The 22,724-nt window shown below is 47.8% G+C and overlaps 3 protein-coding genes across 3 annotated transcripts in view; all 3 read left to right on the forward strand.

The window, feature by feature from the left end:
• The first annotated feature begins 710 nt into the window (after positions 1 to 710).
• On the forward strand, positions 711 to 13,807 carry LOC309397666 (uncharacterized protein). Its single transcript, XM_081963894.1, has 5 exons — positions 711 to 3,055; positions 3,953 to 4,079; positions 6,282 to 6,364; positions 8,577 to 8,703; positions 11,187 to 13,807. The coding sequence occupies exons 1-5, from the start codon at positions 2,645 to 2,647 to the stop codon at positions 12,569 to 12,571; spliced, it is 2,133 nt and encodes a 710-aa protein (XP_081820020.1). The 5' UTR covers positions 711 to 2,644; the 3' UTR covers positions 12,572 to 13,807.
• Positions 13,808 to 15,173: 1,366 nt separating this feature from the next.
• Positions 15,174 to 22,311, forward strand: LOC309397991 (uncharacterized protein). The gene is made up of 4 exons (XM_081964457.1): positions 15,174 to 15,325; positions 16,880 to 17,712; positions 18,747 to 18,864; positions 19,774 to 22,311. Exons 2-4 carry the CDS (start codon positions 16,978 to 16,980, stop codon positions 20,703 to 20,705), a joined length of 1,785 nt encoding a protein of 594 aa, XP_081820583.1. The 5' UTR covers positions 15,174 to 15,325; positions 16,880 to 16,977; the 3' UTR covers positions 20,706 to 22,311.
• Positions 21,936 to 22,724, forward strand: part of LOC309382437 (uncharacterized protein) — a gene marked incomplete at its 5' end in the record, with an annotated part of 38,097 nt that continues 37,308 nt past the window's right edge. Inside the window, one exon of the mRNA XM_081933923.1 lies at positions 21,936 to 22,074. Coding sequence (XP_081790049.1) covers positions 21,936 to 22,074 — 139 coding nt within the window. The remainder of the gene's footprint in view (positions 22,075 to 22,724) is intronic.

Below are 22,724 nucleotides of genomic sequence, written 5' to 3' on the forward strand. Positions count from 1 at the left end.
TGCAGAGGAGGCCTCACCCCATTCCTAAGAGGTCTGTAAGGGATCGTGCAAAAGCACACCAGCATACCTACTGTCCCTGTCCTACTGTTCCTATTTATTTGTACTCATTTCTTATGCATATTCTTATATCTTATATGTGTTGTATTTGTGCTGATAAATAAATAAAGGGAGACTAGTATAGATCTATTTCGAGCTATTTAGCTCTCATCAGCTAGCAATACCCTTACTGGGATTTGAACCTGGGCTGTATTACATATTAGGCAGGAGTCTTAGCCACTAAGCCACATTATATCTTATATGTTTATATGTTATATTCATACTTGCATTTGTTTTCTCATACATGCTTGACAAACCAAATAAAATAAAAGCCCAGGCTAGCTCAATATCGCTGAGAAAGAAGAAACCATGGCTGCACAAAGATCTCTCTGACAAAATTAAAGACAAAAAGGACAAGTACAAAACATGGAAAGGGACACACATAACTAAAGCAGGAGGCTCCGCCCTTCAAAGGGTTAAAGGAAGAGAAGCCACTGCCTAGAAAGAACGGAAGTTGGTGGAGGAAAAGGCGGTGCCTTTCTCAGTGACGCGGCTTCCTACTGGAAGATTCAATTGCAAGTCTGTTGTCACTCAAAGGGGCTTTGCCCTCCCTGAAGCTGCCTTGGTGGTTGTGGGGTGGGGGAGTCACTTTTGGGGACTAGGGTGACCCCTTTGCAATGGAGGGAGCTGTAGGGGAGCATAGAGAGGCAGGGCTGATGTTTAGGGAGAGATGCCAAAAGGGAGGAGGAGAAGCAATAGGTGGAAACTGATCAAGGAGAGAAGCAACCTGGAATTACGGAGAAACTTCCTGACAATGGAAACAATTAACCAGTGGAACGCCTTGCCACCAGAAGTTGTGAGTGCACCAACACTGGAGGTTTTTCAAGAAGAGATTAGACAACCAATTTCATTCTGGGAGATTTCAAAGAAAAAAAACCTGGAACAACCACCTATCTGAAATGGTATAGGGTTCTCCTGTTTGATCAGAGGGTTGGACTAGAAGACCTCCAAGGTTCCTTCCAACTCTATTATGATTGATTGATTGAAGCATTTGCCTGAAATGGTACACTGTTACTAATAAAGGAGAACATTTGGAGCTCTGGGTTGACCTGAGGGGTCCTTGGTGCTCTCTGAGCTTGCTTGATTTCTTGCAGACATTTTATGGTAACTAGGTAACATCATCAGTGCTAAGAAAGAGTGCAGTTTGCTCTCAGTTTATATTCTGGTGGCGTGCCCTCTCAGTGTTGTTGCAAGTGGCTTTAAGAGATTCTTTCATTGGGTTACTTACTGTTGGCTCCTTGGCAATTTCTTGATTGTGGTCTTGTTTACTTAATTGTTGGTCTGGTGTTAACCTTGGAATTAATCTATGCTGATCTGGGTGCCCCATTGCTGGTGGAGAGGGGCTGGGGTCTTTTTGTTCTTTTTTGGGATATAGTGGGGGTATTTTTGTGTGATGGTATAGTGTCTCCTGCTTGAGCAGGGGGTTGGACTAGAAGGCCTCCAGGGTCCCTTCCAACTATAATGCTGATGATTAAACAGTGAAGACGATCAAAGAAATTCTCCGTTTTCTGGAGCGGCCACTGACTGACCTCTTGCTCTCTCTCTCTCTCTCTCTCTCTCTCTCTCTCTCTCTCTCTCTCTCCCTCCCTCCCTCCCTCCCTCCCTCTCTCTCTCTCACACACACACAGACTCCCAAGATCCTTTCAAACTCGGGTGATGGTGAAAGCAGCAAGCCCTTTTGTAGTTTTAATGGGATTTCAGGTCTTTCGGTATAATTATTATACCTGACTGTCCTTTCGGGTTTCACCCTTTGGGTTTGGTGGTAGTGGGATTATTGAGAGTCTGTGAGAGTTGGGGTGAGCTTCCAGCATTGCGAATAAATAAAAATGGGTCCTCTTCCTAGTTGTTGCTCCATTCCCACCCCGCTAATGTAAGTCTGCGAGAATATTTATTTATTTATTTATTGAGGCGGCTGCTTCGTTTCTTCCTCAATGGACAGATGAACAGAAAGCCAGCTGGGCAGAGGGTGAAAAAGCTCTATGGTTAGGCAGATGGCAGGCAGACAGAACTATTCGGGCACGTCCTGAACAGACAACGAAGGATTAGCAATTGCACTTAGACTTATATACTGCTTCGCAGCGCCTTTACAGCCCTCTCTAAGCGGTTTACACAGTCAGCCTATGGCCCCCAACAATCTGGGCCCTCATTTTACCGACCTTGGGAGGAGGGAAGGCTGAGTCAACCTTGAGCCTGGTGAGGATCGAATTGCCAAATTGCAGGCAGCCGGCAGTCAGCAGAAGTAGCCTGCGGTACTGCACTCTCTCCACTGTGCAACCACGGTTCATTAGTTGTGTTGTTGAACACAAATGCACTTTACTTCCTAGAAAGAGTTTATGCTTTAGGGTCTCCTGTTCCCATCTTTGGCTGGGCACTCAAGCCTTTCAATTCAAAGATCAAAGTCTGCTTGCTGCTTGTCAGCCTGCCGATTTTGTTCTGCCTTAACACTATACGCCTGTGGCGAGGCACTCCGTTAAGGCCAAATTGGGAAGAAATAAGAGTTCCTTCGGACTTGTTAGAGGTTCTTCTGGGGCATTAAAAAAAAAAAGAGATGGAGGAACAAGGCGCAGCTGCTTCTGAAGGAGAAGAAGGCCACAACGACCCAACCCTGTCCGAGAGCAGCGAAGCACGTTGGGGAAAAATAGTGCGGGAGATTTTGGAGAAGGACACCGAGGTTCATCGCCGGCTTTTCAGGGACTTCTGCTACCGGGAGGCGGAAGGTCCCAGAGAGGTTTGCAGTCGTCTCCACCAGCTTTCCCGTCGGTGGCTGCAACCGGAACGACACACCAAGAGCCAGATGCTGGATCTGGTGATCTTGGAGCAACTGCTGGCCATCCTGCCTGTGGAGATGTCCAGCTGGGTGAGGGACTGCGGAGCCGAGAATAGCTCCCAAGCGGTGGCCCTGGCCGAAGGTTTCCTCCTGGGTCAGATGGAGCAGAAGAAGCTGGAGGAGCAGCAGCAGGTGAGAGGCCACCCCCATGACGGCTTCAAAGGGCCACAGGTCACCCAGTAGGGGGACGCCACTGGTGGGCTGCTGGGGGTTCGCATGGGTTCAGGTGATCCTCTCGTTAGGATTCTGCCCAGTTCGGCGAACCCCCAAAGGCCACCACTGGCTGGCCATGCCCACCTCACCCTGCCTGCCCCTCTCCTCCCAGGATCTCCATTCATCGTGTCAGGTAAGGGCAGGGCCCGCTCGGAGGCTCGGAAGTCCAGAAACGGAAGCAGTTTTTGTCCTCCCGAGAGGCTCGAGAAAAGCCTCCAGAGCCTGGGGAAGGTGAAACACCCACCCACCCCCTGCCGCGGTGCAGGAGGCCAACTAGGCCACGCCCACCATGCCACGCCCACCCAGCAACAGGGCCGCGAACCGGTTGCTGCAATTTTTGAAGCCCACCCCTGGGTCGAAGCTCAAAACTGCAGTGAGTCAGTCCTTGTCTTACAACAGTTCATTTAGCGACGGTTCAAAGTCAAATGACACTAAAAAAAAGTGACTTACGACCATTTTTCACACTTACGACCCTTGCAGACGCTGGGCAGCCAACTCATATTTACGATTGTGGCCGTGTTCCCTGGGTCACGTCATGTGATTTTCCCCTATTGCAACCTTCTGACAAGCAATGTCGAAAGCCAGGTTCACTTAACAACCGTGTCGCTCATTTAACAGCTGCAGGGATTCCCGTAAGGACTGTGGCAAGAAACATAAAATGGAGGAAAAACTCAACAACTGTCAACAACCGAGCAACAAAACGTTTGGGTTGAATTGTGATTGTTAAATCGAGGGTTCCCTGTATTTGCCTGTCCCGTTCTTTTTTTTCCAATCCTGCTCCCATTTCTAAGTCACGGATCTTTGTTGCCATTTCAGGTAAATCAGTTCTTTATAAAGATGGAAGGCAATTTCCCTGCAACAGAGGAGGTCCTCCTGGACACCATAGGGAATCCTTTGCAAACAGGGATCCTGCAAGAAGATGCCAGAGGAATCCCGTTGCAAGGTGAGGATTTGTGACAGTGTTGTGTATTTCAACTAGGTCTTACACAGTGACGTGCGGTCATTGGAGGCAGGAGAGGCAGAGCCTCACCTCTCATCATGAAATAATAATATAATAATAATAATATCCACAAGGGAGTTTCATATATATAAGAGGAAGAGGAGGGAGGAGGAGGAGCGCGCGCGGGGCGGTGCCAGCTGGGCAACCGGCGGAGGCAGGAGGGTTCTCGGAAGCGCCAATAAACTTCCTGCCTCTGCTGTACTTTGTGCGCACCTCGTGACTGCAATAGACGTCCAGAAGTGGCAGGGGCTTGATGACGTCGCCGCAGCTGCCATGCGCGGACGGACGGAGGTAGCGAGTGGCGCCGATCCTCCATCGCTCGCTCGCTCACTTTCTTCCGCATGGACACCTCGGCGCCACTCTGGTTACCTCCGTCCGGCCGCGCCCAGCAGCGACGTCGGTGACATCATCAAGACAAAGTGGCTTGGAGGCAAAGTGCTTTTCAGTGCTTTTCTGTGCGTCTGGCATTTAGGTAGATAGCCGGATGTCCTAAACGCCAGACGCACAGAAAAGCAGCTGCTGTTGGGGATCGCGGAGTGCTTCGCCGGTGAAGCGCGCTCAGGAAGGCGGGGAATGGGATCGTGATCCCATTCGCCACCTTTCTGAGCGCGCTCCGCCGGCGAAGCGCTCCGCAATCCTTTTCTGTGCGTCTGGCGTTTCAGGAAGGCGGGGAATGGGATCACGATCCCATTCGCCGCCTTTCTGAGCGCTCTCCGCCGGCGAAGCGCTCCGCAATCCTTTTCTGTGCGTCTGGCGTTTCAGGAAGGCGAGGAATGGGATCACGATCCCATTCGCCGCCTTTCTGAGCGCACTCCGCCGGCGAAGGGCTCCGCAATCCTTTTCTGTGCGTCTGGCGTTTAGGTCGGCGTCGCTGTGGCTACGGCCGGCCGGCCGGACGAAAGAGCGAGCGAGGCAGGCGGGAAAGCAACGAAAGAGGCTGCGCTTTCACCCCGCTCAAGCCTTGCCCGAGGGAGCTGGGGATCGGGCTTTGGGTTGGTGGGAGACCTTGAAGGAGTGGGGGGGGGGTAGGGACTGGCGCTGGTGGAGGAAGCAATGCTACGCGGATCACTGCACTCCACGGTCCCCTTAATTTTCACTCAGGAAGGCGGAGAATGAATCTGCCTCAGCCTCCTGCACACGTGGTCCCATTCCCCGCCTTCCTGATGACGTCACCAGCCTCCCCAGCCATAACCCTCACCACACGTCACTGGTCTTACAATAATAATACAATACAATAGTAGAGTTGGAAGGGACCTTGGAGGTCTTCGACCCTGCTTTCTTAGTTGTTCTTGTCTTCTGACAGCTCTGCGTATAGGCACCCTGGGAACAGGCTCCAACTGTTCCTCTGCCTCACTGCTGTCTAGTTCCCTCTCTGCCTCCGGCACAGAGCCCTCATCTGAGCTTTCCTCAGACCCCCCCAAGACTGGCCCATGTTGCTCCCCAACCTGCTGTCCAATTCTGCTGGCCACCGGTGGGCCACAACATTATGTTAAAAGATGATGAATATTGTTATTACATTAATTGATGTGAAGGGAAAGGGGTTGGGGGAGGGGGGAAACAGGATTCCAACATCTTTTCCGTGCCGTTTTAATTTGTCACTCTTTCAAGACTGGTATCTTTAAAGTGTCTATATGAGATTCTCAAGTCATCCAGGTAGTGTCCCAAAGGTGCTTTTTTTCAAGAGGCAACTGGACTTCCTGGTTTTTCTTTGAAGACATTTCGCTTCTCTTCCAAGAAGCTTCTTCAGCTCTGACTGGATGGTGGGGAATGGAAGGATTTATGACCAGCTGTCTGCAAGGAATATAAATCCTTCCATTCACCACCATCCAGTCCTGAGCTGAAGAAGCTTCTTGGATGAGAAACGAAATTTGTTAAAAAAAAACCAGAAAGTCCAGTTGTCTTTTGCAAAAAAGCGCCTTTGGGTTATCTTTAGAGATTTTTGTAATGTTTAAATGAATGATGTTTTCTACTGGTATCTACAGGGATTTAGCTTGTCTCCCATTTCACCGGAAGTATATTTATTGTTTACTTAGAAATAAACCCTAGTATACCCAAGAGACTGACTTCTCTTTAAGGACGCTTAGCGCCGTAACTCTCTGAGATGAGCAAATGCTTCAGCCGTTCCACTGTCTTGTCTCTTTGTAGGGGACGAATTGATGCTGGCAAAAAGTATAGAGCCCTCTGCTTTTCTCTGCGGTGGAATAGAAACCGTGGTTGACCCAGATCAGGTAGAGGGAAGGGTTTTATTTATTTGTTTGCTTGTTTGTTTCTTTCTATTATTTATTTAGACGATTCAAACTCAAAAGGTGCCCAGTTTGCCACCTTTTTTGTCACGGTCATTAAACAAGTCACTGCAGTTGTTAAATGAAGCGTGCAGTCGTGAAGTGACTCTAGCTTCCCCCATTGACGTTGCTTCTCGGAAGCCAGTTGGGGAGAATGATTGTAAGTCGAGAACTTCCTACTTCCTCTAAATCAGGGGTCTCCAACCTTGGCAACTTTATGAGTTGTGGACTTCAACTCCCAGAATTCCTCAGCGCTGGCTGAGGAATTCTGGGAGTCGAAGTCCACAACTCATAAAGTTGTCAGGGTTGGAGACCTCTGCTCTAAATCACATCCTGGACAACTTCTACCCTGCATGTCAGAACAACTAGACACAAGGGCAGTCCCCCCCGTCCCCCCATGCCAACACTCTACTAAACAACTAATTCCCACAACACTGTCAAACTATTTAGCAATGCTGTACTACTATTGTTATTCTCATCTTTCCTATTACCTGTCTCCTTATCGTCTTATGAATATAACTTTGTTGCTTGTATCTTACGACTTAGATTGTTTTATTTAGCACTGGCTGATAACCCAGCGTTGTCTGGGTATTTATATATTTATAGGGGGGAAATGTCCGGACCAAACATAATTTCTAATGTTGGATTTTCCCCCTTATCCCAGAGGGAGCCCCCTTGTGGAGTACTGTGAAGCCGTTACCATGGCAACTCCACTGTGCTGTACAATAGAAGCCATTTTACGGCAGTACTGTAGAAACCATTTGAAGGCACAATAGGCTGTATCGTAACAGAACACACACACACACACACACATATATGTATATATGTATATATATGTTTTTGTAGATTTTCACGGGTGTAGGTACGTATGCAGCTCTTGTTGTATTCGGGACTTTTCCCGTGTAAGATTGAGATTGTCTTGGCAACATTTTGGCGAGATCCCACTCGCCATCCTCAGGCTGATGCCCTCGGCTTCGTGCTTCACTCGCTCGGCTTTGCTCGCGCAAGCACGAAGCACCCACCACCCAGGCTCTTACAACACAAAACAACAACGGACACACAGCCAGCACCAATCAGCACCAAGCTACCAATCATGATACAACCACACAGCCTATCAATCCACTTAACTGAAACAAAGCCAGCACTCCACACACACCCCACCAAGATTTATAGAAAGACGGCCGCTCCGACCACGCTTTAAGCCGAAAACACCAGCCTGAAGATGGCGAGTGAGACCTCGCCGAAACGTTGCCAAGACAATCTCAATCTTACACAGGAAAAGACCCGAATACAACAAGAGCAGCATACCTACACCCGTTAAAATCCATGAAAATATATACATATACTGTATATATACATATACTGTATATATATATATATATATATATACATACAGTATATGTATGTATGTATGTATGTATATAAGAAATTCATATTGCCGCCTATTCGCACATGGCGACTCAAGGCAGCTTACAAAACTGTGAAAACCTCATATTAAAAAACAATAAAACTAAGAAAAGGGAAAATATAATAAATAAATAAAATAAAATAACTCCACCCACCCACCCACCTCAGCTACAGCACACCACATGAGCCATTTAATGTGCTCCATCCCACTCTGGGGTCCCCAAGCCCACTGGCAGAACCAGGTCTTCAGTGCCTTCCGGAAGAGTGTTAGAGTAGGGGCCATTCTAATTTCTGGGGGAAAGATGATCCCAGAGAGAGGGAGCCACCACGGAGAAGGCCCTTCTTCTGGGTCCCACCTGGTGTATCTCCCTGGGGGATGGGACTCGCAATATTCCTGGCCTCCCTAGTATGATTTATGTTGATTGCTTATTTAGTATTCTATGACTATCACTGAGTGATAGTATCCTATGACTTATGATGAATGTAATTTTATGATGGCTATGATCATGACTGATCACTTATTGCTTGTGTGTACAGCGAGAGCTTAACGCACAGGAGACAAATTCCTCTGGTGTCCAATAAAGAATGCTATATATTCTGTATATTTATTATAGCTAACTGCCATTGGCTATTGATTATTTGCGCAGTAAGAAAGCAGGTGGCCATTATGCAAGATGAAATAGTGCATTAATGTGATTGCATGCACTGCGTATATGATGATGGTGATATATATTTTTTCTTTTACAATCAGGATCTGGCCACTATCAAAGAGCTGGACGTGTATTTCACTGAGGAAGAGTGGGTTCTGTTGGATCCTGACCAGAAAGCCTTCTATAAGCAAATCATGGAAGAGAATTTTGAAATCGTGACTTGTCTCAGTAAGGTTACCTCTTTCCTTCATTGGTGGCTAAGCATAAAGTTAGCATTTAAGGACCGGTCCAATAAGGCAACAGATGTACCGTATTTTTCGGATTATAAGATGCACTCCCCCCCCCCAACGCCCCAGAAGTGGGTGGAAATGTCTGAGTGCCTTATAGAGCAAATGTTGCCAAAGCCCCGTCCATCTGCCAGCCCCCACCCTTCAGCCTCTATCTCCCAGCAATTTGCCTCCTTGCAGCAAAAAGCAAATAGCCTGGTCAGCTTCAGCACAGCCTGATTTAGCACAAGCAGCTGATTGGCAGTTGGATCTGCCTCCTGGAATACCTCCGATCAGCTGTTGCAGGCTGTGGGGATCACAGCCACCCATTGGCGCCATAGCACCCATCACCACGGCCACCTATCGCCTCCTTCATGTGTCCCATTTTTGGCTCATTCCAGATGGCAGAGATAGGCAGCAGTGACGGTGAACTCCACCGCCTGGAATGGGCCAAAAACAGGACGCACGGAGGCTGAAAATGAGGTGCATGGCGATGGCAGCTATGACGCCGATGGATGGCGGTGATCCCCACAGCCTGCAACAGCTGATCGGAGGTATTCCAGGAGGCAGATCCAACTGCCAATCAGTTGTGCGTGCTAAATCAGGCTGTGCTGAAGCTGACCAGGCTATTTTCTGTTTTGCTGCAAGGAGGCAAATTGCTAAGAGGCAGAGGCAGAATTTTTTTTTCTTGTTTTCCTCCCCAAAAGCTATGTGCGTCTTATAGTCTGGAGCATCTTATCATCCGAAAAATACGGTATATAGATAGAGTGCATTACATAAGATCAAATAGCATTGGTCTAGCAAAGGAGTCTCCAAACTTGGCAACTTTTAAGACTTGTGGATTTCAATTCCCAGAATTCCTCAGCCAGCCATGTGTAATATGTGTATATTCTCACAGGCCTGCTCAGTTCTCAGTTGCTTCATCCTGTGTCAGGGAAAGTTTCCGGGCCAAAAGTCATTGACAACCCTACATAAAGCCATATGTAATTAAAGCTGGTTTGATGTACTGTGTTTCCCCCGAAAATAAGACAGGGTCTTATTTTCTTTTTACACACACAATATGGCTTGGGCCTTATTATGAGGGGAGGCTTTATTGTTTTGGGGTTGCCGGGCGGCTGCTCTCTTGCAAGCGGGCTCCCAAAGAGCCGGGCACAGCCTCATGGCTGTGTTGTGCTGTTGCAGCAGTGCAATACAGCAGCCATGAAGTGACCACGTTCACGAGCAGCCACCCAGTAAACCCCTTTCCAGCTGGGCACAGCGCCATTCACTGACCTAGGGCTATCGCCAAGCCATGTGAGCGCCTGTTCGCTGCCGTCCAGCTCCCACAGCTTGGCGCCTTCGAAATGCCAGTGAATGGCGGTATGCACGGCTGGAGAGAGGGGTTACACGAGCAGCTGTTCCACTCTCGTTCACGCGCCTCCCAGCCTCATGATGCCCTGGCCCAGCTCTCCCCACAGAGCCAGGGCACCTCTGCTGTTGCCGCTGCCGCATAGCTTTTTTTGCGGCTTCCAAACCAAGTCTTCCGGCAGTGGCCGCTCTGGGCGTATACTCTATGGTTGTACGCTCTGCCGGCAGCTGGCCCACAACCATGAACCGTGGTCGCTTCATGGCTGCTGTGTTGCGCTGCTGCGACAGCGCAAGACAGCCATTCGCCCATGAGCCTGTGCCCGGCTCTTTGGGAGTCCGCTCGCAAGAGAGCAGCCGCCTAGCAAACCCCCCTCTTCAGCTGGGCACAGAGCCGCTCACCAACCTAGCGGTATCCTGAAGGCACCAAGCAACGTGATCACCTTTGCCTCCCGCCCGGTTCCCGCGGCTTGGCGTCTCCGGGATACCGCTAGGTCATTGAGCGGTGCTCTGCCTGGTCGGAGGGAGGGGTTGTCCAGGAGGGTTATTTTTTGGGGGGGGCTTATATTTTTGCCCACCCGAAAAATGTGGCAAGGCTTTATGTTCAGGACATGTTGTATTTTCGGGGAAACATGGTAGTAATGGAAGGTGCTGATCTAGAAACCTGGAGACTGTGAGTTCTAGTCCCACTTTAGCTATGAAAGCCAGCTGGGTGACTTTCAGCTCAACCCACCTCACAGGGTTGTTGTTATGGGGAAAATAGGAGAAGGAAGGCGTATTAGGTATGTTTGCTGCCTTGAGTTATTTATAAGGTAACTAGCCGATAGCCTGGTGTTGCCCGGGTATTTATTTATGGGGGGGAATGTGTGGACCAAATGTAATTTCTAATGTTGGATTTTCCCCCTTACCAGAGGGAGCCCCCTTGTGGAGTACTGTGAAGCCGTTACCATGGCAACTCCACTGCGCTGTACAGTAGAAGCCATTTAAAGGCATAACAGGCTGCATCTTAACAGAACACCCACCCCAAGGGGCGTTAGGGGTGTCTTACAGTATTTGTTTCCAGAGGGTAAGTCATCTCTAAACTTCTTCCCTTTGTTCCAGGACGTGACCGATATAAAATGAAAGAACACCCAACGGCGACAAAACCATACATGTGTTTGGAGTGCGGAAAAGGTTTTGGTTATAAGATCAACCTTACCTCTCATCAAAGAGTTCACACGGGGGAAAAACCCTACAAATGCCTGGAGTGCAAAAAATGCTTCAGCCAGAGTTCGAGCCTCATTAAGCACAAACGAATCCACACGGGCGAGAAACCGTACGCGTGCCCCGAATGCGGAAGGCGCTTCAGCCAGAGTTCGAGCCTCGCCAAGCACAGACAAATTCACACGGGCGAGAAACCGTACGCGTGCTCAGAGTGCGGCAGGAGCTTCGGGAAGAAGATAAACCTCACGTCCCATCAGAGAATTCACACTGGGGAGAAACCCTACCAGTGCTCGGAATGTGGGAAGGCTTTTAGTCACAAAATCAATCTCCTTTCCCATCGGAGAACTCACACCGGAGAGAAACCCTATCAATGTCGGGAGTGCGGGAAGTGCTTTAGCCAGAATACGGGCCTGACGAAACATCAGAGGACCCACACGGGCGAGAAGCCTTATAAGTGCTTAGAATGCGGCAAGACATTTGGTCAGAAGACGAATCTCACCGCTCACCAAAGAATTCACACGGGGGAGAAGCCGTACGCGTGTTTGATATGCGGAAAGAGCTTCAGTTACCGGACTGCTCTGACTTACCACCAAGAAACCCACACCGAGGAGAAGCCATTTAAATGCTTAGAATGCAGAAAGAGCTTCACTCAGAAAATCCTACTCCTGAAGCATTATAGGACTCATTCAGAAGAGAAAATATTCCCCTACTTGGAATGTGACAATCCAACCATGTATCTTGCTGCGCACCAACGCATCTTCACAAAGCCGAAACAGCACCAGTGCCCGGAGTGCAGGAAAACCTTTAATCGGAGCACGGGGCTCCGGAATCACCGACTTGTCCATGAAGGCGGGAAGGAGTGCGCTTGCTTGGTCTGCGGAAAAAGCTTTGGTCACAAACTCATCCTCAATTGTCACGAAAGGATCCACACCGGGGAGAAGCCGTACAAGTGTCTGGAATGTGGCAAAAGCTTTAATCATAAGAAAAACCTCTCGAGGCACCACCGGATCCACACCGGGGAGAAACCGTACAGGTGCTTGGAATGCGGGAAGTGTTTTGGTCAGAAAATAGACCTCACCAAACATCAAAGAATTCACACCGGGGAGAAACCATATAAATGCTCGGAGTGCGGGAAGAGTTTCAGCCAGCGTACCAACCTTTTCCAGCATCAGAGCATTCACACGGGGGAAAAATACGCCTGCTTGGAATGTGGGAAAAGTTTCAGTCATAAGAAAAACCTGACCAGACATCAAAAGAATGCACACAAGGTAGAGAGATTATAAATGACAGGCGAGCGTCAATAAACGTTGGTAGGAAAGAAAATTGCTCATCAATCAACTTACCTGGGGGAGAAAACCATATAAATTATTTGTTTGGAATTCGTTCAAATTAAAGTTTGCTTCTCAGGCAAAAAATTAGGAGGAAGCATGCGATCATGGGAAGAATCACACAGTTATTGGTAATCTCCCATACCAATGTTGATTTGTATTGTATTTTGGTATTGTTAATTTTTATTGTCTTGTTGTTCATTTGTCCACGTTTTTGCAAACTGCCATTTGTGTAAGGATAATTAACATCTTTGGATAGCAGACTTTATACTTTCAAGGTAGACTAAGAATACCCTGTTATTATCTTGAGATTCCGGAAAAAGATCTCGCTTTTCATTTTCTCCACGTCCCTGTAATCTCAGTTCCTGTCTACTTCCTAAACTTTTTTAACCTTGGCAACTTCGAAGACGTGTGGACTTCAACTCTCACAATTCCCCCGCTGGCGAGGGAATTCTGGGAGTTGAAGTCCACCCATCCTAAAAGTGAAAACTAAAGTATTCTGACTTTTTCTCTTCAGGAAAAGTGAGTTTTAAGGGAGGAAGGCCTTTGAAAAAAAGGTGCTATAAAAATCTACAAAGCAATCAGGTTTTTTTTAAAAAAAATTAAAGTATGAATACATAAAGTGAAGAATTAAGACAATACGAATAGTAGGTCTTTTAGGAACGTGTGTGTGTGAGTGATGCATAGATTCCTCAGTACCTCAGTGTGTATCTTTAGAAGAATGTGGAAAAGAACAGACTATCTTGGTCAAATTGTCCTTCATTGGAAATCTGATTTAAACTGTTGAAAAATGTTGACAATCGTTTTTTTTAGAAAAATTGACATTTCAATTAGGGAAAGACAGTGTACATATGAAGCACATACCCACAGGTATACACAGGTACAACTTTGACAATCGTTGACCTGTACTACTGCCGTAGTTTATAGTATTTTCATTAGAACTACATTTTTCTTCTGATCGCATCCATAATCTTTCATTACTTTCCATCTTGCTTCTGTTCTTTAGAACTATTTTGGTCGTCACATTGTAATATATATATTTATATATATATATATATATTATATTTGTATGGTGCTTTTTGCTATTGTATTTTGTATGTGATGAAGTTGTTTGTAGACCGTCCCTGATGTTCCCCAAAAGAATGAAGGGGAAGCATATGTCTTTTTAAATAATAAATACGTTTCAGACTTTTTTCCCTCTTTTACTTGATTCTGAAAAAATAAATACCCAAGGTGGGATTTGGTAAAAAAAAAAAAAAAAAAGCTGAATGCTGACTTATGGAGACATTTGAAGGTTAAAAAAAATCCAGACATGGGATATTTTCCCCAAGCCTTGTAAATGAAAGTTGTCAGACCTGCCTCAGCTTCAACCTCTAAGTAAGAACGATCCTTAATTCCATTTGTTGAGAAAGGTAGAGTTTACTAGAAGTCACGTGAATTACAGTAATGTACATGACTTCTAGTACAGTGTTTTTCAACCTTGGCAACTTGAAGATGTCCAGACTTCAACTCCCAGAATTCCCCAGCCAGCAAATGCTGGCTGGGGAATTCTGGGAGTTGAAGTCCGGACATCTTCAAGTTGCCAAGGTTGAAAAACACTGTTCTAGTAAACTATACCTTTCTCAACAAATAAAGTTAAGGATTGTTCTTAGAGGTTCAAGCCAGCTGTGGTTTCACATTTTGTTAACACCGGTTTGCCGCACATATACCCCTTCCACGCTTTGCTCACACACATGTGCCTTCCACGCATGTGCCCAGCAGGGGTGGGTTCCTGCCACTGTTTCTACTGGTTCAGCACCCAAACATTTTATGTAATGTGTGTGTGTGTAAATAAATATATAGTTTTCTTATGTATGATGTGCACTGAAGATGGCGTTTAATTTCATTGTACAAGGTGCAATGACAATAAAGTAAACTTAAACTTACATTTACCACACAACTGAGCCCCAAATTTCTGTGGCTAAGAGGGTTTTGCCCCATTTTACGACCTTGCCCCACTCATTAAGTGAATCGCTGCAGTTGATCCGTCAGTCAGCCGGTCGTTCAGTCAATCCGGCTTCTCCACCGACTTCGCTTGTGAGAAGGTCGCAAAAGGGGATCACATGACCCTGGGACACAGCAACGGTCATAAGTATGAAACAGTTGCCAAGCGTCTGAATTTTGATCACGTGGCCATGGGGATGCTGCATCGGTCATAAGGTGTAAAAACAGTCACATTTTTAAGGTTCTGCTGTCATAACTTCAAACGGTCACAAGATGAGCAGTTGCAAGTCGAGGACTATAGGGTTTCCTGCCTAGGTAGGGGGTTGGACTAGAAGACCTCCAAGGTCCCTTCCAACTCTACTATTGTATTGAGACTAGATGGATTTCATTCATTTTCATTTAGGCATATGGCACGAGGATTTAAACTATCAACCAACTATCGTATTATCTCATAGACGCCCCGAACGGGTTAAATTCATCGAGTTGAACTCTGCTAGAGGGGACAAAGGAGAGCCCTTCCTGGCTTGGGAGAAAACTACCGGAAGTGCCGTGCAGAAGAAGGGGTGAAGCCACTTCCGGTGCCCTTTTCCCCCACCACTTCCTGGTGGGAAATCTCACTTTTGAATACAAGTGCTGAATCTTCTTAGCTTGGGCGACTCTCCGCGCCCGTGGAAGTGTCTCCTCCGGCTTAGAGAGCGGAGGCATTGCATTGCATTGCAGGGAGAAGTGAGTTGCTGGCAACGGGGGGGTGTTTTGGCTCGAGGAGGGCAAGAAATATTCCAGGAGGAGAGGCTATAAAAGCAGAGGCGACTGGAGAGAAAATGCTGATGGTGGACCAGGAAGGTCCAGGGAGGAGTGGGATCAGGGCGATCTAGGAAAGTTATGCATTCTTTCCATCGGAAACTTTATGGTAGTCTTAACAACTGGATCTGGAGGTTTTGTTAGGTCGGAGCTCGTGTTAGCACAGCTGCTTTCATTTTACAGAGGTATTGATTTGCCCTTGGTAGCCAGCCTCTGATTTGGGTACCTTTAAGAATAATTGAAGTTTTTGATTGATGTGTGCCATTAAGTCTCCTAGCAACTCATAGGTAGATTTTCACCATCATGATCTACGGTGACTGTGTTTTCTTGGGTGGGGGTGGGTGGGAATAAAGGACAACTCTGAACAGGAGGCAAATCTAAAAAGAGATCCATAAAGATTTTTTTAAAAAAATGTTTATGTTTACAAGTTTGCTTGGCAGAGGAAAATTCAAGAGCAAACCCAAGAAAATAAAATAAAATAAATCTAAGGGATAGCTTTCTGAAATAATGGATTAGCCTTTATAATGAAGGACATATGATCACCGTATCAATCCCTAGATAGATTGAATGATAGATAGATTTTTCAGGTCTTCCAACGGTGCCCCCATCACCATTGCAACCAAGTCCACCCCCCCCTTGCTGTTACCTCTCCTCTTATTCTTTTTCCTTCCACCTTTCCTAGCGTTTGAGTCTTCTCAAGTGACCGGGGTCTTCACATATGTCCAAAATAGTTTAAGCCTGGTTATTTGTGGCTTGAGTGGAAACTCTCGATTATTTTGTTCTGGACTCCATCGGTTTGTTTTCCTGACTGTCCACGATATTCTTAGGAGTCTCCTCAAATACATGTTTAAGGTATCTGAACATAGATTAATCACAATATAGAGGTCTTGTGTTAATTTTCTCATCACATTAAACATTTCATCACACAAAGCAATCGAAGAGGGCACCTAGCACCTAGCGAAGACTGCCTTGCATGTCAAAGAAAAGAAAAGAAAACCTTACCATTGCCTCATTATCGAACTAAGATAAATGACTGAAACAGGAAGAGTTCAGAGAAATGATCAGAGAAAAAATGATTTATGTTCCTGCTTTTTGGCCATTAGTAAATCACTTACACCTGCAATTTGGACTGGCAACTCCATTTCTAAGCAATGAAATGTCACATGACTGCACTCAACTTACAACGTCAGTTCCAGATGCGGCCATTAAATGAATCACCTGCAGTCATTGTGGAATGCCACCTAACCGTGACCAGCGACTTCCTGCGGCTTCCCACTGATTCGTCGGAGGTCCGTTGGGAAGGTCACAAATAGTGATTGCATGACCTCAAAATGTTGCAGCTATCCTAAAAGCGTGCTGAGTGCCGAGTTCCCAAATCGCGATCGTGTGACAGCAGAGACAGGTCATAAAATGAGCCGTTGGTAAGCAAGGGCTCTCTGTAGACTCCGTGATTGAAAACATCTCTTCTTCCCCATGCAGGTTGATTAGAGAACTTCCTGTTATTCCCCAGCCAGCTGATCTGCGCCACCATCAGAAGACTATTGTTGAGAGACAATAAGGCAACACCCCTTCCCCCGATGGATGAGCAGGAGGCCACAGGACCAAGTGCTTGGGAAAGAATGGAAGGTCTTCCCAAAGCCCCATTGGTAGCACAGACGAGCGGCTCTGATGAGCTTCTGATGGAGGCACCACCACATCATGTGAAGCAGGAACCTACCGAGGGCTTGCAAGATCTCTGGGAGAACCAGTGGCAGGAGTTCCTCAAGACCCTGCAGGCACCAGACTTGGAGTGGGGGGCTTCTCAGATGTCTGATCGGCTCACTCCCTGGGACGATGCCAGGGCCTTCCTGGCTTCTTTTGAACAAGTGGCAACCGCTTGCCGATGGCCTCGGGAGAAGTGGATGACTTTTCTCCGGCCAGCCCTGAGCGGAGAGGCCGAGCAAGCCTTCAGCCTCCTCCGCGCTCAAGAGAGGGCAGACTACGAGAAGGTGAAGGCGGCCATCTTGGAAGAGGAGGCCGCCACCAGGGAGAGGCAGCGCCAGCACTTCCGGCAGCTCCGCTATCAAGACACGGAAGGGCCGAGAGGCATTTATGGGCAATTATGGGAGCTCGGCCGCCGGTGGCTGAAAGTCGAGAGACGCACGAAAGACGAGATTTTGGAACTGCTGATCCTGGAGCAGTTCCTCAGCATCCTGCCAGTGGACATGCAACTTTGGGTCAGGAAGCGAAAACCTGGCAGCTGCACCCAGGCGGTGGCCTTGGCGGAGGACTTCCTGTTGAAGCGGAAAGAGGCCGCGAAATTGAAACCGAAGGTGGGAGGATTTAAGGACCCTGAAGCGGGGGGGTGGCTGGCAGGTTGGACGTGTTAAAAGAGGCAAAGGGGTAGTTGCAACCATCTGCTCAAAGTCTCTCTCTTTATACGGGAGGTCCTCAACTTACAACCCTTCGCTTCGTGACCATTCAAAGTTACAGCGGCCCTGAAAAGAGTGACTTGTGGCAATTTTTCACACTTACGACCATTGTCGCATCCCCATGGTCACGTGATTTGCAGTCAGATACTTGACGCGCATTTATGACGGTTGCAGTGTCCCTGGATCAGGTGACACCCCCCCACCCCATTTTGCGACCCCCCTTCCGGCAAGTAAAGTCAAGGAGGAGATCAGATTCACTTAACAATCGGGTTACTAATTTAACAACTGCAGTGATTCACTTAACAAATGTGGCGAGAAAAAAGTCATAAAATGGGGCAAAACTCAATACATTTCTCGCTTAGCAACATAAATTTGGGTCGTAAGTTGTGGCCTACCTTGTATCAACTTTTGGCAACTTTTAAGACATACCAGGATCCACCATCGGTGGTACCTTGATTTATGACCACATGGAGTCTGTCTATCGCAGTCAAATGTCTAACCTCATTTTATTACCTTTTTTTTGCAGTTGTTAAGTGAACACTGCAGTCGTTGCATGAACCAATGTTTCATTATCGATGTAGATTTGCCCCAGACTGGAAGTATGTATCCGTTTTCGGCAGAACCATCATAAAACGCAGCCACATGAGAGTGGGACACAGCCCTAAATGTTTAGTCAGGTGACTCCAGGGGAGTGAACTTCAAATCTGTGTCGTAAGTCGCTTTAAGAAAGGTCCGTCGTAACTTCAAACGATTGCTAAGCAACTGGTTGTTAGTCGAGGACTACCTGTAAGTTAGACACTAATGATTCCTGGACAAATTATTTTCATTCATCCTAAACGGAAAAAAACTCACTGATCTCTGGACATCGCTCCCCGCACTCCCTGCGTTCAATCCCCCCCTCTTCTCAATTAATTCTCTCCTGGCTGCTCTTTTAGGTGCCACGTACAGAGGAGGCTGTGGAACCTTCTGAGACAAGACAAGCTCTGGATGGCTGGGCTGCCCAGCTCAGCAGAGACGCCAAGGAAGGCGAGAGCAAGGAGGCAACATGGCTGTGTAAGGTTCTGTGTTTCTTAGAAGAGTCCACTCCCGTTTCTTTTCTTCTATTGCAGCTGAGACACAAAGATTTTGGACTAGGACAAGGGTGTCAAACTCAAGGCCCAGGGGCCGGATCCGGCCCGTGGGATACTTAGATCTGGCCCATGGGGCTGCTCTGGAAACAGTGAAGGATTGGCCTGCGGTACTTCTGCCAGCGAAAAACGGATTCCTCAGCTCCGTTTCTGGCTGCCACGGCCTCCTGCAACCCTCTGCCAGTGAAAACCGAGCTTGGGAGAGCCCGTTTTCGCTGGCAGAACGGTTGGGCCACCACAGGAGTCCTGACACGAGTGACATCGAGCTATCCATGCCCCTCCTGACCCCTCCCGCCCCACCTCCCCCGAGGTCAAGCGCAAATAATTGCTTTCTCTGGTAAATGCACGTCATAGCCAAAATAAGTACCGTATTTTTCAGAGTATAAGACGCACCAAGGTTTTGAAGAGGCAAATTTTTTTAAAAAAAAGTGTTTGCACTCTGCAGACCATCCGAAAACGGCCCGTTTTTTGTGGTAATGGGCCTGTTTTTTTCCCAAAAAAGGGCATGAATAGCCTTTAGGAGGCTTGTAGAGTGCTCCTAAGGGGGCGGGGAAATTGAGCAAAAAACGACCTGTTATTCGCTCATTTTTGCTCTAATCAGCCCCCAGGAGCACTCTGCAAGGCTCCTAAAGGCTATGCATGGCCATTTTGGTGAAGGGGTTGGGGTTTCGGGAGGGAAAAAATGCTGCATTCACTGTATAAGACGCACCCAGATTTTCAGCATCTTTTTTGAGGGGAAAAGGTGTGTCTTATACTCCGGAAAATACGGTAATATGCAGTTTTGTGATTTTGCCTCCTAGATCCTGGATATAAATCTCTGTTTTCTTTTTTGCAGGTGATGAGCAGGTGTGGGGGAAAGAGGTGAGCCCCATTCATTCCAAAGAACAAGAACAAACGGATCCCAAGGATGTTTCTCTGGAAACAAACAAGGATTTCCAATACTGTAAGAACGGTGCCACGTTGGAAGGTCCAAGCGAAAGGGGGAATGTGCCAGTGACGGGTCCTGAGAAGGTCCTGACTATTTTCTGCATTGATGATCCGGGCAGTGCTTCAGAACAGCAGAAATTCTTGGGTGACCAGGTGCAGCACACCAAATCGGACCAGAGAGGGAACTTTGGACAAAGCTCAGGTCTCCTCCCGCTTCAAAGTACCAACACGGCTGGGAAATCGTATCTGTCCTCACAGGAGGGTAACAGCTTGATGTCAACCCAAGCCCTTATAACCCAGTCGGGAGTTTACACGGGTCCAGGAAGCATGAAATGCTCCCATTGTGATCAATGCTTCAACTCTGCTTCCAGTTTCAAGGAGCATTTGAGCATCCATAGTGGAGAGTCTTTGTTCAGCTGCTATTATTGTGTAAGGAACTTTGGATCCAGTGCAGTCCTACGGGAGCACCTCCGAACGCACACGGGAGAGAGGCCGTACCGATGCTCAGACTGCGGAAAGAGTTTCAACCAGAAGCATTATCTGACCATCCACGAGAGGCTGCACAGCGGAGATAAACCCTACCAATGCATTCACTGCGGGAAAAGCTTCCCGGAAAGGACCCGGCTTCTCATCCACGAGCGGATCCACACGGGCGAGAATCCCTTCGTTTGCTCTGAGTGCGGGAAGGGCTTCAACCAGAAGGGGAATCTCGTGACCCACATGAGGCTGCACACGGGAGAGAAACCGTACAAATGTTCTCTTTGCGAGAAGCGTTTCAGCCAAAAGGCAGGCCTCTGCGCCCACGAGAAAACCCACATAGGCCTGAAAAGAATATTTTGATACAGGCCGCTGGGCTGGTGCCTCGATTGGGCGAAACTTGTTTTAGCGGAAAATCACAAACTTCATTATCGAAGGGAACCCACAGAATTGCAGCTAGATACCTAGGAAAACGTCATTCCAAACCTGTGTTTCTCAACCACGGCAACTGTAAGATGGTTGGACAATTCCACAGCCAGCGTGGCCATTGCTAAATATCACTAAGAGTTGATGTACACATATTTTCAAGCTACTATGGTTGAGATATACTGCCTTAGAAGCTTAGACTGCGCAGCTGCCATGCTCCCAGCAGAGCCTGAATCTGCGCAGGAGGATGAGCCGGAGCGATAGCGAGATCAAGGGGGCGGCTTTGTTGGCTTCGGAGGAATGTGGGGAGAAGCAGGCCGAGGCAGCCCAGGGCCCCTCATGATTGGGATGGCTTGTTAGCATGGAGGAACGAGGACAGGGTGACCAAGGGAGGGCAAGCAGTGAACATGAGGAGCAACAGATCTCAGGCGATGAGCAAGGACTGCCCTCTCCTGATCCCCGAGCACGGAGAGTGGAGAGAAGGTGGGAACAGCGTAGGCCGGTCCGATGACTCGGGAGGAGAGTGCCCCACCTCTCTTCACAAGGCACACCTGGGGACTGAGATTTAAGGAGATGCTATGGGGAAGGGAACAAATGCTGAATTGGCAGAGTTTGATGCGCTGGTACAGACGTTTGGGGTTTGTACGACTGCTTGCTTCTTCCTTACTTGTGGACTCGTTGCTTTCTTCCTGACCTTGTGGACTCATTGTTCGTTCCTTGTTTCGTGGACTCATTTCCCTGTTCCTTTCTTTGGCTGAACTGGGCCCAGGCAGAGGCTGCCGTGTGTGAGTATGGGTGCACGCTTTGCCCTGGGACTTGCCAAGAATGTGGGAGTGTTTGAGGGGAAGTTTGGAGCATTAAAGGGGAGTTTGAACTCTCAGCCGGTTGGGTGACCTTCATGCCTTGTCCCGGGTCATCACAGCAGTACCCCTTTTTCTCTGTAAACGGAAGTTGCACTACCTGCACACAGATGTGGAGACATCTGTGGGAGCAGCTTTGTGCCAAGCTAGGAGAAATTTGTGGCTGCCTTTGAAAAGATATTTTAGTGCAGGAGTCCCCAACCCCCACGGGTGTGTGTGTGTTCAAAACTGGGCCACAGGAAAATTGGGCAAGCACGCGCACACAAAGCTCCGTTCCCGTGAGCAGAGGGCGCTTGTTGTCACGCACATGTCGCGCAAATGGGGCTTCATGTGCGAGCGCCTTCTTGTGCCAGTGGAGTTTTGCGTGCGAGCTCAAGCGCTTTGCTCAAGAGCCCTCTGCTTGTGCGAGTGGATCTTCGTGCACGAGTGCGAGAGCCTGCCTTGTGGTGAGTGGAGCTTTGTGTCCGAGCACCCTTTGCTCGTTTGGAGCTTCATGTATGACAGGAGTGTCCAACCTTTTTGCAAGGAGGGCCAGATTTGGTGAGGTGAAAATGTGTGGGGCCGATCATTCAGCCTGACATTCTTTGAACCCTTAACATTAAATGCGAATTAACTACCGTATTTTTCGGAGTATAAGATGCACCAAGATTTTGAAGAGGCAAATTTAAAAAAAAGTTTTTGCACTCTCCCAAAAATGGCCCATGTTTCACGAAAATGGGCCTTTTTTTTTAAAGGGCATGAATAGCCTTTAAGAGGCTTCTAGAGTGCTCCTGGGGGCTAGGGGGGGCAAAGTTGAGCAAAAAATGACCTGTGTTTTGCTCATTTATGCCCTCCACAGCCCCCAGGAGCACTCTGAAAACCTCCTAAAGGCTATGCATGGCCATTTTGGTGAAGGGGGCAGAGTTTTGGGAGGCAAAAAATGCTGCATTCAGTGTATAAGATGCACCCAGATTTTTAGCCTCTTTTTTGAGTGGAAAAAGATGCATCTTTATACTTCGAAAAATACGGTATTTTATGAAAGACTAAACAAATGACTCCAGTGGGGAGAAGAGGCTGCGGGCTGCTTGAAATTTGAAAAGGGCCACATTTGGCCCCC

The sequence above is a fragment of the Natrix helvetica genome, assembly GCF_964273705.1.
Source record: "Natrix helvetica genome assembly, chromosome: 1".
NCBI classification, from domain to species: Eukaryota; Metazoa; Chordata; class Lepidosauria; order Squamata; family Natricidae; genus Natrix; species Natrix helvetica.

Coding starts and splice junctions, on each gene's coding strand:
- LOC309397666 (XM_081963894.1), top strand. CDS start 2,645: ATGGAGGAACAAGGCGCAGCTGCTTCTGAAGGAGAAGAAGGCCACAAC. Junction 3,056..3,952: donor AGCTGGAGGAGCAGCAGCAG/GTGAGAGGCCAC, acceptor TTGCCATTTCAG/GTAAATCAGTTCTTTATAAA. Junction 8,704..11,186: donor TGAAATCGTGACTTGTCTCA/GTAAGGTTACCT, acceptor CCTTTGTTCCAG/GACGTGACCGATATAAAATG.
- LOC309397991 (XM_081964457.1), top strand. CDS start 16,978: ATGGATGAGCAGGAGGCCACAGGACCAAGTGCTTGGGAAAGAATGGAA. Junction 17,713..18,746: donor CCGCGAAATTGAAACCGAAG/GTGGGAGGATTT, acceptor CTGCTCTTTTAG/GTGCCACGTACAGAGGAGGC. Junction 18,865..19,773: donor CAAGGAGGCAACATGGCTGT/GTAAGGTTCTGT, acceptor TCTTTTTTGCAG/GTGATGAGCAGGTGTGGGGG.